At 49.8% G+C, this 17735-nt stretch overlaps 1 protein-coding gene across 1 annotated transcript; it reads right to left on the bottom strand.

Annotated features, from left to right (window-relative positions):
* Positions 1-1088: 1088 nt before the first annotated feature.
* Positions 1089-3057, bottom strand: LOC147964958 (uncharacterized). The gene is made up of 3 exons (XM_087526604.1): positions 2907-3057; positions 2706-2754; positions 1089-2623 (listed from the first exon to the last, which is right to left on the bottom strand). Exon 3 carries the CDS (start codon positions 1774-1776, stop codon positions 1273-1275), a length of 504 nt encoding a protein of 167 aa, XP_087382730.1. The 5' UTR covers positions 1777-2623; positions 2706-2754; positions 2907-3057; the 3' UTR covers positions 1089-1272.
* Positions 3058-17735: the final 14678 nt, after the last annotated feature.

Raw genomic sequence — 17735 nt, 5'->3', positions numbered from 1 at the left:
CGCCGCCCAGGCCCAGACGTGCCTGGATGCGCTGCGTCTGCTCGCGCTCACTAGAGATGCGCCGGCGCCGGCGGACAAGCTCGCCCTCGATGGGAAAGGGCCTGCCGGTGATGCCACCACGCCGCCTCCTCCTCCGTCTCCATCTCCACCACCGCTGCTGTCGCAGCCCTAAACGCGGCCGGAACCGGAATCGCAGCCGCAAGAAGCTGAGGCGGAGGCGGAGCCGGGCACCTCCAAGCAGCACTCCTCGCCGCCGCAGCCGGAGGAGGCGTCGGCGGCGGAGGAGCCTTTGCGGGTGGAGCGCAACATCAGGGGCGTCCTGAAGGCCATGCTGGCCATGGGAGCGTTCCCCGACGAGCGCTACGCCCTCTACCTCGGAGACTTCTTCAAGGCGTACCTCCAGGCGCCCAGGCCCATCGACCCGCCGCCGCTGCCGGACGCCGCGGGGACGGCGGGGCTGGGGCCGATCCAGGAACGCTATCCTTACCTCGTCGACGAGGTGGCAGGATGGAGAAGGCGGCGGAGCAGCGTGAGGTGCTGAGCAGAGGCCTGCTGCAGGCGGAAGCTGCCACGCTGGCCGACCTGGAAGCAGAGTTCAGCGAGGCGACGTTGGCCGGCAAGGAGGCAATGCAGGCCAAGTTGGAGGCGGAAGTGCAGTACGCCAAGGCCAGGGTCGACACGGAGGCCATGGTTGAGATGGTCAGTGGTGGCAAAGTTGGTTGATCTTTCTGTCATGTGTAGATGCAATGCAAATGGAAGCCATTTGCTGTAGTGGCTACTAGTATCAGGCTTGGATCGAACTATGGAAGAAATGTTGATCAGGAGGTGACCTTGCACTTTGTATCGTGGACATGTCTAATGTATCTAGCTAGCAATATTTAGGGCTATTTGCATCAATGTAGACTTGAATCTACTCTGGCCTGAATGACCAATTTCTCAATCTACTCTGTTCATAAGTATTGTATCCTCTGTTCTCTTCGTCTGCGAACGTAGAAATTTTGGCAAAAGATGTGTCAAGAATCAGCAAAACTAGTACTCTACATTTACATTTACATTCCACATAGTGAAAAGAAGATGAACGCAGAACAGATCACGCATGAGCAGGACTGTAGATTTAAGTTCCCGATCAAATTGGGTTCAGTCATACATTTAGCTTAGGAGATTACACACATAAGACCCATCCATGAAACGAAATTAACTTCACCTTGCCTCCTAATTAATCAGCATTCCACCATAGCCTGATCCATACTACTAGTAGTACCTAAATCATTTCTAGTTGGGAGCGGCAGACTTGATGGTCTCCACCATGGCCTCCGCCTGAATCCTGGCCCTGGCGTAGCGCACCTCCGACTGCAGCTTGGCCAGCATGGCCTCCTTCCCGGCCCGCGTGGCTTCCCTCAACCGATCTTCCAGCGAGCCCAGCGCGGCAGCGTCCATCTGCAGCAACCTCCTGCCCAGCGCCGCACGCTGCTTCGCCGTCTTGGACCTCGCCAGCCTCGCCACCTCGTCCGCGAGGTAAGGGTAGCGGCCCCTCATCGCCGCCCCCAGCTGCGCCACGTGGAGAGGCACCGCGCTCGTCGTCGACGGCGGGTCGATGGGCCGGGGCGACCGGAGGTAGGCCTTGTAGAACTCCCAGGAGTAGAGCTCGTACCGCGCGTCGGGGAACGCGCTCATCTCGTGGATCGTCTCCGAGAGGGCCATGGTGTGGAGGGAGGGATGGTGGTTGGTGGTACGCCGCTCTGGCTCCGGCTCGCGGAGGCCAAGCTGGCCGAGCATCTCCTGGATCGCGTCTTCGAGGCCCCTGGCACGCGATGGCAGGGGGTTTCTGCAAAAGTGCGTGCGCTGACCGGTCCAGCCACCTGGCTGCCAATTGTCGAGTTATGATTGGCTTGGGACTAAATCATCACATAAGATGCAAGTTGAGGTATGATGGAGTCAAGTTTTGCAAGTTTGGGACTGAATCATCACATTCTGTACAAGTTAGGGTACCTGGGATGCTATTACCTCAAAAAAAACCTACTGATTTAGGTATTCAACCCACAGTCCTATACTAAGTGACTTATCCAAGAAAACGTTTCGTTTATGCAAGAAACACCCTACGTTTTTTAGTATTCAACCCATGGTCACGCCCCAACCATCACGCACGCACGCAAACGGGATCTACGGGGCGATTCAACGAATTATAATCGGGAACAAAGGAACAAATCCTGACCACGATTTATAGAGAATTCGCACCAGGCATGAAAATCAGACTCAAAAAAGAATAATACAACATGATGGAAAGGCAACGAAAGGGTCAAATCCACACATATTCGAATGATAACGAAATACGACAGCACCGACAGCGCGAGCACTGCAATGTTGGAGACGGGGAAGGGCACGGCGTTGTCCCGGTTCTTGCCATGAATCGTTGAGGAGGAGCTGAGGAGGGTTCCGCAGCGGTCGTTGACGCGGGCGTGATGGGGACGAGATCCGGCGGCGGCGCTCCAGATCTGGTGGTCTGGAACGGGGTGCCAGCAACTTGGCGGTCGTTGACGCGGGCGTGATGGGTACAGGAACTGTTGGCGGCACTCCGGATCTGGTGGTCTAGAACGGGGTGCCAGCGACTTGGCTTCACATCGGCCTGCATGCATATGCACTCTATAGAATTAGAACGAGACGAGGAAATGAGAGAGAGCAGGACGGGATCCGGCGGCCGCGCTCACTCATATGGAACGGGGGGCACCAGCGACTTCGGAGGCTTCACATCCGGGCCTGCATGCAGTCACCCGATTAAACACGCCGGCAACCTGGGAACGAACTTCGCCGAGCAGCCGGCTCATAGCGCTAAATCCCGTTGGCTGCGCATATCGGTGGAAGCACGGGATGAGAAAGAGAGATGGAGTGAGAAGGGGCAAGTCACGAACCGCTGCGAGGAAGGCGAAGAGGAGAGGGGCCGGCTCGGCTGGCTTGGCTCCCACTTCGCTCCGCCCACACGGAGTCCACCGGTCAGAGAGATTTGAGAGAGGATGAGAGATGAAGCGAGAGAATAGGAGAGATGGATGCAGATGCATCTTGGTGGGGGCGAATGGATAAGCTAGCGATGGAGACGAATGGATAAACCAGCGGTGGAGCCGTGGAGGTACACGTGATGGGCCTGATGGGTGTACGTGTAGTAGGCCGCTCAGCCGCACGGGAGTTATAATATTTTCTTGTGTTTGGACCAAAACTTAATAGTGCGAAAAGAAAATATTGAGAATGAAATATAATCTTCCAAATAGAGCAAACCTACCATTAGAAAAAAAAACTACATAATCAAAATCATTAGAATTCAAATATTTTGATAATTTCGTAAAATACTTTAAATGAATTATTAAACACTAGAAGATGTCCACGACGGAACAAACATATGTTGCCTCACCGCGATTGCTCTTTCCTTCCGAGCTTTGGGAGGCTCCCTGCCATATGGATGTAGATGATCAAGAAGAGTTCAGAAAAGTTAAGTCTTTTTTTTTTAGAAAATTAAAATTGTTGCCACTTGAAACGTGGTTAGGGCACGTACAATGCAGGCACTAGGAATAAAATCCTGATAGATTTTGCATCGTCCCGGCTACTTTCCTGGTATCAACACATAACCTAGAGTCGGACTAAAAAAAGCATACGCAATATAGCTGCAAGGGCCGTATGATTGTGCATCTTAATTTGCTCAGGATTCTAAATGCTCTTGTGTTGGGGCCGGCCTTAGAGTGATGTTTTTAACCTCTTCATTTGTTGGTCGTTATCTATTATGATATCCATGTATGATAACTGATTCCATATGAGTTTGCCAGTTAATGCTAGCCTATATAGATAATGCTTAGGTGGTGGATCAGTGCATCATCTTGGGATTGATAACATTTGGGTTCATTGTGATCACGTAGACATCACAACTATCATGAACAAGGGCGGGGAAGAGGATAAGCTTCGAAACGACAAAGGCGTGTGATATTAATTTTTACCCGTTGCAACGCACGGACCTTTTTTGCTAGTACTATAATATAGTACCATCTTGGATGAATATTACCACCTCGTATGTAGAAAATAATATAGGTGGAAAATAATTGAAAACGTAAATTTATGTGAAGAAGCGTATTGTGACGATGAACCCACGAAATCAATCTGTGTTTTATTATTTGGGATGCTTTATTCTTAGGGAGAGATATACGTGGTGCGCAGGCACGTGGGAATATTTTGGTTGGTCTGGCGCGCAAGATTTTTAGCAGAGGCGGGCGCTATTTATTTTTCAACACACAAAATTAAACAGTCAAAAATCAAATAGTACGAAAAATCAATAAACATGCGATTAATTAGTTTTTTTTTACGGAGAGTGGAGAAGCGTGTGCTCACCGCCGACAGCGCGGTGGTGTTTGTAGGGACCAGCTGAACAAACCGATCCAGTGGGCACGAGGATGGGAGTGGAGGAACCGATACTGTTAATTACCGCCGACGGGGAACAGCCTGAGGAGCCGATGCGGCGTCTTAGGGCATCTTCAGCCGTTCGCCTCCTTAGGGTGTCTAAATAGAGCGGCCTGGGGGCGTGCTGACGCTAGTTCGGTCCTTGGGGGCGTGCTGACGCTAGTTCGGTCCTTGGGGGCGACCTAGCTCCCAGTCACGCCCCCAAGCGCCGGCCCCAGAATGCGGGAAATTTATACTTGGTCGTTCCCGCTCTCAAAAGATGCCACAAATTCGGTGATCGGACATAGTCTGGCGTTACAAAAAACAAAGCGCCGCACGCTGCAAGTTCGCGTGCGCAATGATTCACTCGGTGGGGTCGGCTCCAGGCGTTGGCGGAGTCGGCGTGTGCGGGCTCGGTGGTGTCGGAGCTGCTTCGGTGCTGGGCTGTGTCGGCGCGGCTTCGGCACTGCTGGGCGGCGATGTAGTGGCGTCGTTCGGACTTGGCGTCCGTGTGGTCGTGGGCGCGGGAGCTTGCGTCGTCGGCGTTGCCGTCTGCATCTGGTTCAGGATGAGGCCGCGCTCCGCCATGTACCACGCCCTGAGTTGCTCGTCGTTGCTCTGGAGCATGTCTGCCCCGCCCATCAGAAAAGCCATGTCGGTGTTCCTCTTCTTCGCGGCGACGTTCGTCCGGAGCAGGTCGAGCTTGATGGCGCTGTTCTTCATCAGCGACGACCACCGCGCCTCGGTCTTCTCTTCACGTAGGACGGCCCGGGCCTGGGCGTCGGCGAGGCAATGCTCGATGGACTCCTGCACTCGCGCGGTTGCCGCGTCGGCGTTTTTCCCGGGCGTGGCTGACGACGGGTGGATTCATCATCCCCGCATGGTCGACCGATGAGGAAGACGCCGCCGCACGCGCCGCATTGTCGTGGGCCTTCTTGGCAATGGCCCTGTTCTGCCGGTCGGTGGTGACTGCGTCGCGTCGCTGAACTTCCACCCTCCACTCGGCGCTCGACATGCCCGGTGGCTTCGATGGCGGCGCCCTCGGCTTCCTCTGCTTCGGCTGGGCCACGGTACCAGTCGTGGTTGCCGCCGCGTGCGGCATGGCGTACTTCTTCGGCGGCATGGCGACGACTGGAAGGCGAGCTGGAGGGGGTTTGGCGGGAGAAAGGGAGGGAATGGCGGGAGGAAGGCGAGTGAGCGGAAGAGATGCGAGGGAAAAGCGTCAAGAAGCGGCGGGAAAAAGCCCTCGGGTCGCCGCCAGAACGGGCCCACGCGCCTTTTTCGCTTGTGCCGGCTCCCCAAGCGCCCCCCCAGGGCGCCGGGTTCGGCCTGGGTCCGCCGGCACCAGTTTTGGCCCGAGCCGGCGAAAAACGGGCTTCTGGGGGTGCGACTGGGCCGTTTTTTTGGCGCCGACGCGGCAAAATCGCCTGGGGAGGGCCTGTTGGGGGCGCGGCTGGAGATGCCCTTAGAGCATCTCCAGCCGCGCCCCCAACAGGCCCTCCCCAGGCGATTTTGCCGGGCATCTCCAGCCGCGCCCCCAACAAGCCCTCCCCAGGCGATTTTGCCGCGCCGACGTCGAAAAAATGCCCAGTCGCGTCCCCAGTAGTCCGTTTTTCGCCGGCTCGGGGCGAAACTGGTGCCGGCGGACCCAGACCGAACCCGGCTTCCTGGGGCGCCGGCACAAGCGAAAAGGGCGCGTGGGTCCGCCCTGTCGGTGAGGCGAGCGCCTCTTCCCGCCGTTTCTTCCCGCGTTTTCCCCACTTCCCTCCCGTACTCTTCCTTCCTTCCGCCAATCTCCCTCCCGCTCGCCTCCCTCCTAGCCGGCCGCCATGCCACCGAAGAAGTACGTCGCCCCCCACGCGGCGGCAACCGCGACCGCCTCCGTCGCCCAGCTGAAGCAGAGGAAGCCGAGGGCGCCGCCGATCAAGCCACCGTGCATGTCAAACGCCGAGTGGAGGGCGGAAGTTCAACGGCGGGAGGCTGTCACCGCCGACCGGCGGAACAGGGCCATCGCCAAGAAGGCCCGCGACAACGCGGCGCGCGCGGCCGCGGCTGCCTCGGTGGACCAAATCGAGGCTGAGGCGGCTCGCGCGGGGATGATGAATCCACCCGGAAGCCACGCCCAGTACGCGCCCTGGGGTCAGCAAGGCGTCGGCTCTCCGCAACCATGGGGATCGCCCTCGCCGGGCTACGCCGACGGGGACGCGCACGGTGGGTTCAACCCAAACGTCACCTTCACCCATGGATACCCGGTCCAGCGCACGCCCTCTCCCGCCTTCGCCGGCGTGCAGTACCCTCCATACAACTACTCGCCGCCCGCTGCCCTTCTCGCACCTCGGCGACACCGACGAGACCGAGGCCGACATGGACGACATCATCGCGACAGGTTCGGCCGCGGCCGCCGCATCTCCCGGGTTCGTCACCCAGGACGAGGTGGTGGATCTCAGCGGCGGCATGGACGGCGAGCTCGGCTACGTCTATGGCGAGGACGAGCAGGAGGAGGAGGAGGACGAGGAGGAGGAGGAGCCGACGCCTGCGACGGCGAAGGGGCGCAAGAAGAAGCGGGCGGCCAGGACAGGCGAGTCGCGCATCAAGTGGGCGTCCAAGGAGGAGGAATGCCTCGCCGAAGCATGGAAAGTCGTCTGCCTCGACCCGACGACCGGCACGAACTAGAGCGTCGACACGTACTGGGACCGCATTAAGGCCGAGTTCGACGAGCGCAAGCTCGTCGACCCCTATTTCAAAGGCGTCTACATGCAGCGCGGCTCCAAGGCGATGGCGAACCATTGGGGGCGTATCCAGGGGGCGTGCAACAAATGGCATGGGTTCGTCGAGGAGGTCGCGGCTCGCCCGGAGAGCGGCGCCAGCGTCGAGGATCAGGTATGCCACGCCGGCCTCCCGCCTCTCTTCGCCGTGTACGCGCGCCAACTGTTTGTCCCTCCGCGCAGTTGCTGCGCATGTTCACCCTGTACCGGCAGAGCAACAGCGACACCGAATTCAAATACCTCCACGTCTACATGCGCATTGACAAGTGTGAGAAGTGGGCGGAAGTCCGACGCATCCTCGACAAGGCCAAGCAGACCTACAAGCCGGACGCGCCGACTCCTGGCGCATCGGAAGGGCGGTCGGACGGCAACACAGTTGCCAAGAAGGGAAAATATGCCGACACGGCCACCGCTTGAGTGCAGGAGTCCATCGAGCACTAGCTCGCCGACGCGCAGGCCCGGGCCGTCCTTCGTGAAGAGAAGACCGAGGCGTGGTGGTCGGCGTTGATGTCGAGCAGCGCCGTCAAGCTTGACCTGCTCCGGACGAACATCGCCGCGAAGAAGAGAAACACCGACCTGGCTTTCCTGCTGGGCGGGGCGGACATGCTCCAGAGCACCGACGAGGCGGTCAAGGCGTGGTACTTGGCGGAGCGCGGCCTCATCCTGAACCAGCTTCCCTCGACAAGGCCGCCGACGCCGACGCAAACGCCGATGCCGACGCCGACGCACACGCCGACGCCGACTCCGACGCACACGCCGCCGCCGCCGCCAAGCCCGCATGACGACGCCTCCACGACACCCAGCACCACCGAAGCCGCGCCGACACCGCCAAGCGCAGAGGCTGCTCCGACACCGCCAGGCCCGTGCACGCCAACTCCGCCGATGCCTGGGGCAGAGCCCGCCGAGTGATGCGCACGTGAACTTCTGCCGCTCTATTTTTTGTACGCCGAACTGTGGCTTGCGATCGCCCGACTTGTGGCGTCTTTTGTGAGCGGGAGACCAAGTTCGAATTTTTCACGTTCTGGGGACGGCGCCTGGGGGCGTGATTGGGAGCTAGGTCGCCCCCAAGGACCGAACTAGCGCCGGTTCACCCCCAGATCGCCCTTTTTAGCGTCCTGGGGGCCGAACGGCTGGAGATGCTCTTACTTTCACGAGAGAAGGAAAGGGGATGAGCTATCTACTTCCGTACTAAAAAAAGTGTAAACCCACGTGTACAAATGACATTTGCAAGGCTCCGTATTTCATAGTATTCGAATGATAAAGCCACGAGTTCCCCAATGCTCGAGGTTCAAGCCATCATTAATGGCAATATTTGTTTGAGTCCTACCAATGTCTTTTCCCGCCATATTGTATTCTTTTGGACGAACTTTATCTAAAAATCTTTCTAATTATAAACAATAATTTTGGTTTATAAGACACTCTATTTTTATATTTAAAACTCACACTTATTTGTATTCCAACATTGTAATCACCTCATGCATAATTAAAGAACATACAATTGACAAACTAAGCGTAACTCTGATAATTAGGTTGCTTGTGGTGGAACCAATTCATCAGTGTTCAAGCCCTAAACTTGACATTGGTAATCCCATTTTCTGGATTTATTTCAGGCCTCTCAGCAATGTGCGTTTAGTGGGAGGAGACATTCCTGTCAACTACCAAGGTGTCTGTGACAACTTTCTCACTCCCAAATGATGTGCCAGCTGCCCGGCTCAGTCTATTTGAGGTGCTCATAGGGATAGGATATGTATGTGTGTGTTTATATGGGTGAGCTTATGTGCGTATATATGAGCGTATGCGTCTATACTGTATATGTGTGTATGAAGGTGCTCACATGGAAGTGCTCATAAGTACAATGAGTATATGTGTGTATGTATGATGGCACCAGAACCAAAAGCGCCATGAGCCACCAGCCATTTTTTTGTGAGCATGCAATGCACTCCACGGCAAGACGCCATGAGCCATGGTCATGTGTCGCCCGATAAGTTAGACCGTGGCAAGTGTTAAATTGTGATCCAAATTCTACTGTATTGGACTAGACATAGTACATATGGTGTGGGCCTTTGCGTTGGTACCGACGCGTACGAGTACAACTCGTTTACTTGTTCTTCAAGAACTCTCATGTATTGCCCTCATATATATCCCGTGTAGTTGCACTTCAGACGGCCTGTCGTCTCGTGCTTGTAACACTCCTCCTCATAGTGATTGCGCCTTCGTGCGTCCATGGTTTTCTCCCGTAAGGGTTTTCACGTAAAAATCCTTGTCTCTCGTGTCTCGTTTTATCTCGTTATTATCTAACAAGTGGTATACAGAGCCAAGTTGCAATATACGAGTTTTGAGATCGGGAGATTAGGGTGCCAACGTGTGCGCCGCAGCCGGATCGATTTGCAAGAAGCTGAGACTGACTGGAATTCGTTGCGCCCGAGCCTGCAGTATTGTTGTCTGATCCGCCTAGCCACACGTTGCTGCAGGACCAGGGATCAAGTACCGAGGCAGCCACGGTTTCTGCTATAATAGCAGATTTGCCAGCCGCCACTTCCTCCACGTGAAGACCAAATCCACATTGATGATTTAATCGACTCATGACATCCATGAAGTACGATCTTCCGCCGCTGGACCTGGCACAAGGTTTACCCTATGGCAAGTCAAGATGTGGGCGTTGTTGGCACAATCCGATTATGATGAAGCACTGGATAGTTTTGGGAAGAACCGAATTCAAGATTGGACTGATGAGGAGAAAAGAATTGATTGTAAGGCTTTGTCACAAATTCAACTCCATTTGCATAATAATATTTTGTAGGAAGTTTTGAGCGAGAAAACTACCGCCGCTCTATGGTTAAAGCTGGAAGGGGTTTGCATGGCTAAAGATCTCACCAGCAAAATGCATCTGAAGCAAAAATTATTCCTGCACAGGTTACCCGAGGGAGGTAAGGTTTTGAATCATATTTCTGAATTTAAAGAGATCATATCTGATCTAGTTGCAATGGAGGTTAAGTATGAAGAGAAAGATACTGCTTTAATGTTACTTTGTTCACTGCCAAGTTCTTATACCAATTTTAGAGACACCATACTATATAGTCGTGATACTCTCACACTTAATGAAGTTTATGAAGCTTTGCACTCTAAGGAGAAGATGAAACTAATGGTGCCTCATGAAGGTTCAAGTTCATCCCAAGCAGAGGGATTATCTGTTCGTGGCAGGACAAAGGAGAAGAACTCCAATAATGGAAACAGAGGCAAAAGTAAGAACGGACATAGGGGTCGGTTGCAATCCAGAGACAAGAAGTATTGCAGGTATTGCAAGAGAGACGGGCATGACATCTCAGACTGTTTCAAGTTACAGAATAAAGAAAAGAGGAAAGATAACAAACAAGGTAAAAATTCTGCTAACGTTGCTCGTGATGATAGTTCCGATGATGCTCTTGTTGTTATTGTTGGATGTGCCGAGACCAATGATGAGTGGGTACTTGACACTGCATGCACTTTTCATATGTGTCCACATAGAGATTGGTTTAATACTTTTGATTCCACTACTTCTGCTGGTTCCGTTTTGGGTTTTGATAATTCACCATGCAATATTGAAGGCATAGGTTCTATTCAATCAAGATGTTTGATGGCATAATCAGAACTTTGACAGATGTTCGATATATTCCGAAGATGAAGAGAAATTTTATCTCTGTTAGTGCCCTTGATGCAAAGGGGTACAAGTATTCAGGTGGAGATAGTGTTTTGAAGGTCACCAAAGGCTCCCTTGTTGTGATGAAAGGTGACTTAAGTTCGACCAATGGTCTTTATTACCTTCGAGGTTCTACCATTTCAGGTAACGCTACTCCAGTTATTTCAAAGAATTCTGATTGTGATGCTGCTAACCTTTGGCATATGCGCCTTGGACATACGAGTGAACTTGGTTTAGCAAAGTTAAATAAGAGAGGTCTTCTTGACGGATATGAACCTGGTAAATTGAAATTTTGTGGGCATTGTATCTTCGGCAAACACAAGAGGGTGAAGTTCAACACTTCGACTCATACAACTAAAGGTATTCTTGATTATGTTCATTCTGATTTATGGGGACCATCTTGCAGAAAGTCATTAGGTGGTGCTAGTTACATGCTGACTATTATTGATGATTATTCGAGAAAGTTTGGCCATATTTCTTGAAGCATAAATATGAAGCATTCTCAGCATTTAAGGAGTGGAAGATTATGATTGAAAGACAAACTGAAAAGAAGGTAAAGATACTTCGCATTGATAATGGTATGGAATTCTGCTCTAAGCAATTTAAGAAGTATTGCAAGTCTGAAGGCATTGTCAGACATTACACCGTTCCTTATACTCCTCAACAAAACGGTGTTGCTGAGCGTATGAACAGGACTATTATTTCCAGAGCCCGTTGCATGTTGTCCAATGCAGGTTTGCATAGGCGTTTTTGGGCTGAGGCCGCTTCCACTGCTTGTTATCTCATTAACCGTTCACCATCTATTGTTCTTAATAAGAAAACTCCAATTGAGGTATGGTCTGGTTCACCTGCTGATTATTCATAGTTGAGAGTTTTTGGTTGCACTGCTTATGCTCATGTTGATAATGGAAATTTGGAGCCTAGGGCTGTTAAGTGCATCTTTCTTGGTTATAAGTCTGGTGTTAAAGGTTTTAAATTGTGGAATCCTGAAACCCAGAAGGTGGTTATTAGCAGAAATGTTATATTTAATGAATATGCTATGTTACATGATGTTTCATCTACTAATGTTCCTGTTGAGAGTGAACAGCAGCCTATTGTTCAGGAGCCTACTGTTCAGGTGGAGCATGTTATTGATTCAGGTGATACATCTGGTAATGAAATTGTTGATGCACATGATGAACCCATCGTTAATGATGATCATGTCACTCCCACTCCAAATCAGCCTATTGTTCCGCCCAGTTGGAATCTTGCACGTGATAGAGTTAGGCGGGGTATTAATAAACCTGACAGGTTAATTGAAGAGTGCAATATTGTTTCTTTTGCTTTATCTGTTGCAGAAGAAATTGAAGGTAATTCTCAGCCTTCTTCATATTCCAAGGCTATTATTTCCGGTGATAGTAATAAGTGGATGACCGCTATGCATGATGAGATGGAATCACTTGAAAAGAATGGCACTTGGGATTTAGTAAAATTACCTAGAGAGAAGAAACATATTCGTTGCAAGTGGGTTTTCAAGAGGAAAGAAGGTGTTTCTACAAATGATGAGACAAGATATAAAGCAAGGTTGGTTGCTAAAGGTTATAGCCAGATTCCAGGTATTGACTATAAAGAAGTCTTTTCTCCTGTTGTGAAGCATAGCTCTATTTGCACTTCACTCAGTATTGTTGCGATGGATGATTTTGAGCTTGAACAACTGGATGTTAAAACTGCATTCTTACATGGAGAATTGGAAGAGGATATTTATATGGAACAACCTGAAGGTTTTGTTATTCCTGGAAAAGAAAAGCTTGTATGTAAGTTAAAGAAATCTCGATATGGATTGAAGCAATCCCCTAGACAGTGGTACAAGAGATTTGACACCTTTATGCTCTCTCAAGGTTTCAAAAGGTCTAATTATGATAGTTGTGTTTATTTGAAAACTGTCAATGGTTCAACTATTTATTTGCTCCTTTATGTTGATGACATGCTAATTGCTGCAAAGAGTATGTCAGAGATTGATGAACTAAAGAAGCAATTGAGTAATGAATTTGAGATGAAGGATTTGGGTGCAGCAAAGAAAATACTTGGCATGGAAATATCCAGAGATAGACCATCTGGAAAAGTATATCTAAGTCAGAAGGGATATATTGATAAAGTTCTTCGTCGTTTTAATATGCATAATGCCAAGCCGGTGGGTACTCCATTAGTTGCACACTTCAAATTATCATCAGCTTTATGTCCTAAGTCAGATGCAGATATTGAGTACATGTCTAGAGTTCCCTATTCAAGTGCAGTTGGTTCACTTATGTATGCCATGGTTTGTTCTCGTCCGGATTTATCATATGCATTGAGTGTTGTCAGTAGATACATGGCTAATCCTGGAAAAAAGCATTGGAGAGCAGTTCAGTGGATTTTCAGATACCTGCGAGGTACTTCTAATGCTTATTTGCAGTTTGGGAAAACTAGAGATGGACTTTTTGGTTTTTTTGATTCTGATTTTGCTGGTGATTTGGATAAGAGAAGATTGCTCACAGGTTATGTTTTCACCATTGGTGGTTGTGTTGTGAGTTGGAGAGCAACTTTGTAGTCTATTGTGGCCTGTTCCACTACTGATGCCGAGTATATGACTATTTCTGAGGCATGCAAAGAAGCTATCTGGTCGAAAGGTTTGTATTCTGAGCTTTGTGGAGATTCATCTTGCCCTACCGTATTTAGTGACAGTCAAAGTGCTATATATCTTACAAAGAATCCAATGTATCATGAGAGGACAAAGCACATTGATGTTAGATTTCATTATATTCGAGATGTTGTTGCTAAAGGCGATTTGAAGGTATGCAAGATAAGTACTCATGATAATCCTACTGATATGATGACAAAGCCAGTTCCAACCAATAAGTTTGAGCTTTGCTCATGCTTAGTTGGTATTTCTCACTAGTCCTATGGACTTTGACGCACAAGGTGTTTAAGCTGATTTGGATGGAGTTATTCACTTTCTTCGACTACTGGAGGGAATTTGGCTCAAGGTGGAGATTGTTAAATTATGATCCAAATTCTACCGTATTGGACTAGACGTAGTACATACGGTGTGGGCCTTTACATTGGTACCGACGCGTACGAGTACAACTCGGTTACTTGTCCTCCAAGGACTCTCATGTATTGCCCTCCTATATACCCCATGTAGTCGCACTTCAGACGGCCTATCGTCTCGTGCTTGTAATACTCCTCCTCATAGTGATTGCGCCTTCGTGCGTCCATAGTTTTCTCCTGCAAGGGTTTCCACCTAAAAAACCGTGTCTCTCGTGTCTTGTTTTATCTCGTTATTATCTAACAGCAGGGGCATCGACTTCTCCTTACTCTCAAGGGCTATCTCCTTATGGTACCTTTATAAACACATATTTTTAAACATCCTATTTTTATTGTTTAGTATCAATTTTTAAGCAACCTATATATTAATTGTGAAAAATACATAGAATGCACTTACAATAGCAATGCTAGATCATTCTGCATTACATGTAATCTTCGTGGGTGCAGTGAAAACCGTCGGACATTACAATGAACCATCGTACATTAAATTGGATAACCGAGAGTTAGATTTTCACCGTCGGGCAATCTATTATACCATCGGCTATTAGTATAATACATGTGAGTTGAAATTAACGTCGGCCATTGAGACTACTATCGGCTATTATTGCAATAACCGACGGCCCGTCGGCTTTTACATTTCACCATCGAAAATATGGGGATTTCTAGTAGCGCTCTTGGCATGGAGGAGGATGAGGCATGTGTGCCCGGTTTTGCCTTTCTTGTTGTTCTTCGCGTCGGGCGGCTTCCTCTTGTCTGCTTGACGAAGTGCTTCTTCTTGCTCACGTACTTGACAGCTATGTTGGGCAACGGCTCGAGTGGACTCGCGGAGTGCTTCTTGAGCCGCTTGATCTTGTGCTTCACGACTTTGTTGCTTTTGCCGAAGTGCATCGCCGTCTTGAGTTGCTTGACGTGGCCGATGTGGTGGGGGATGCTCTTGCTCCATGTCTTGTTGTTCTTGGCGTTGCGCCTTTTCACAAGCTCGCACTCAGTCTTGTAAGCCATTGCCATGGAACATATTTTCTTGAGTTTGGCGATCTACAATGTCGCCTCGTAGAGGGGAGCGAGCTCGAGGAGGACTTACATCATAAGAAGAGTATGACCACGAGTGGCGAGTTGAGTGGCGCCGTCTTGGTGAAGAAGTTGAGGAAGACGTGCGGCTCACGATCGTGTTGCGGAATTCTTCCATTTGTTTGGAGAGCTTGTCATCGAGGTAGTCCCTTTGTCTTGCTTCCGATTGTTGTAGGTCGGTGGGGAGTTGCTTGATGCGATCACCCAAAGTTTCACTCTCTAGATGTAGAGCTCGTTGTGCGATGAAGAAGTGATTCTTGGTGACGAAGTCGTGTTCATCATCATGATCCTCGAAAAGTGGGTTCGCTGAAGAAGAAGGACTATCTATCATGTAGAAGTGGTGGTGAGTAGGAAAATGAGAGAACAATACCAAAGTTACCTTTTCCGAAGATTGTGGATGTATCAAGTACGATCCCACGTGATGCTATAATAGTAGAATTGGTACCGGGTTTTGTTTTCTCACACCTACAAGTAAATGGCTTTTGGAGGATCTCGGTTAGAAAATGGCACAAATAATTCAAGCAAATGTTAGTCAAGATATCGAAAAAGTTGAGAAGGTGCACAAATCGCAAGTAAGACAAATGGATCAAACCCAAGGATGTCACTAGGAACACACACACACGAAAAATAGATTAGATCCGCACAACCAAGGAATGAGCTCTAAGAGGTGGAACCACGGTAATGCTCTTGTTGTACGAAAACTAGAGAGACGCTAGCTCGATTGCTCTAATGGGCTAGATACGCTAGTGCACCAACCTAAGAGAAAATGGGGTGTCTACTATCCCACCTATGCTTATGTATGTATAAACCAAGACGATGAACTAGGTATGAGGCTCAATGCTATTGCTCACAAGCTCTTTGTTGCTTCTCTTCTTTTCTTTTGCTTAAAAGTTTTTTTTACCATGCCACAATGTTTGATATGCGAGCCGAAGTGTGAGATAACAAGTGGGATATGCATGGGAGAGATGTGCCACTGATGGTGCACTAAAAGCATGGCCTGACAATATTCAACTTGCTAGTCTCAATGGGTAAGTAACGCAAAAGAGGCTCGAGGCTATCAAGGTAATGGCAAGGGTAATACAATGGTGTTGTCGAGGTTACCGTCCTTGCTTATGGTTGGTATGAAGATGGAGTGGTCAAAGCCGATTGTAACGCCCTCAATGCGGCTATATCTCCCACGTGTCGAAGCACGACTTAGAGGCATAACCGCATTGAAAGCAATGTCGCAAGTGAGGCAATCTTCGCAATCAACCCATGTACATAAATAAAGGAGAAAGGTACATAGTTGACTTACAATCGCCACTTCACACAATACATGAATAAAGCATTACATCATCCAGATACAATCAATGTCCGACTATGGAACCAAGATAAAAGAAGACTACCCCAAATGCTACACAGATCCCTGATCGACCCAACTGGGCTCCACTACTGATCAACTGGAAACGGAACAACATAATGAACACGATCATCATCGAGCTCCTCCTTGAGCTTGGTTGCGTCACCTGCACGGTTCAACGGCACCTGCAAGCTAGTTTTGGAAGTATCTGTGAGTCACGGGGACTCAGCAATCTCACACCCTCGCGATCAAGACTATTTAAGCTTATAGGAAGGGTAAAAGGTATGAGGTGGAGCTGCAGCAAGCGACTAGCATATTTTGTGGCTAACATACGCAAATGAGAGCGAGAAGAGAAGGCAAAAGCACGGTCGAGAAACTATGATCAAGAAGTGATCCTAGAACAACCTACGTTAAGCATAACTCCAACACCGTGTTCACTTCCCGGACTCCGCCGGAAAGGGACCATCACAGTAACACGCGCGGTTGATGTATTTTAATTAAGGTCAACTTCAGGTTTTCTACAACCGGACATTAACAAATTCCCATCTGCCCATAACTGCGGGCACGGCTTTCAAAAGTTCAATCCCTGCAGGGGTGTCCCAAATTAGCCCATCACAAGCTCTCACGGGCAGTGAAGGATATTCCTTCTCCCAAGACAATCCGATCAGACTCGGCATCCCGGTTACAAGACATCCTCGACAATGGTAAAACAAGTCCAGCAAAGCCACCCAGATGTGCCGACAAATCCCGATAGGAGCTGCACATATCTCGTTCTCAGGGCACACCGGATGAGCAAGACGTTGGGTAGGCCAGCCCAGAGTTGCCCCTGGTAGCCCCGGACATCGCTCAGTTGGACCAACACTTAGAGAAGCACTGGCCCGGGGGGTTAAAATAAAGATGACCCTTGAGTCTACAGAACCCAAGGGAAGGAAAAGGCTAGGTGGCAAATGGTAAAACCAATGTTGGGCCTTGCTGGAGGAGTTTTATTCAAGGCGAACTATCAAGGGGTTCCCATTATAACCCAACCGTGTAAGGAACGCAAAATCCGGGAACATAACACCGATATGACGGAAACTAGGGCGGCAAGAGTGGAACAAAACACCAGGCATAAGGCCGAGCCTTCCACTCTTTACCAAGTATATAGATGCATTAATTAAATAAGAGATATTGTGATATCCCAACAATAATCATGTTCCAACAAGGAACAAACTCCATCTTCACCTACAACTAGCAACGCTATAAGAGGGGCTGAGCAAAGCGGTAACATAGCCAAACAATGGTTTGCTAGGACAAGGTGGGTTAGAGGCTTGTCATGGCAATATGGGAGGCATGATAAGCAAGTGGTAGGTATCGTAGCATAGGCATAGCAAAAGAGCGAGCAACTAGCAAGCAAAGATAGAAGTGATTTCGA

This window comes from Triticum urartu, chromosome 6A, assembly GCF_056163025.1.
Source record: "Triticum urartu cultivar PI428250 chromosome 6A, HENAU_Tu73, whole genome shotgun sequence".
NCBI classification, from domain to species: Eukaryota; Viridiplantae; Streptophyta; class Magnoliopsida; order Poales; family Poaceae; genus Triticum; species Triticum urartu.
The sequence above is the reverse complement of the archived record's forward strand: the minus strand, read 5'-3'. Positions and strand labels throughout refer to the sequence as shown.

What these genes read in the sequence shown, in the direction of transcription:
- LOC147964958 (XM_087526604.1), bottom strand. Translation starts at nt 1,776, where the DNA reads ATGCTCGGCCAGCTTGGCCTCCGCGAGCCGGAGCCAGAGCGGCGTACC.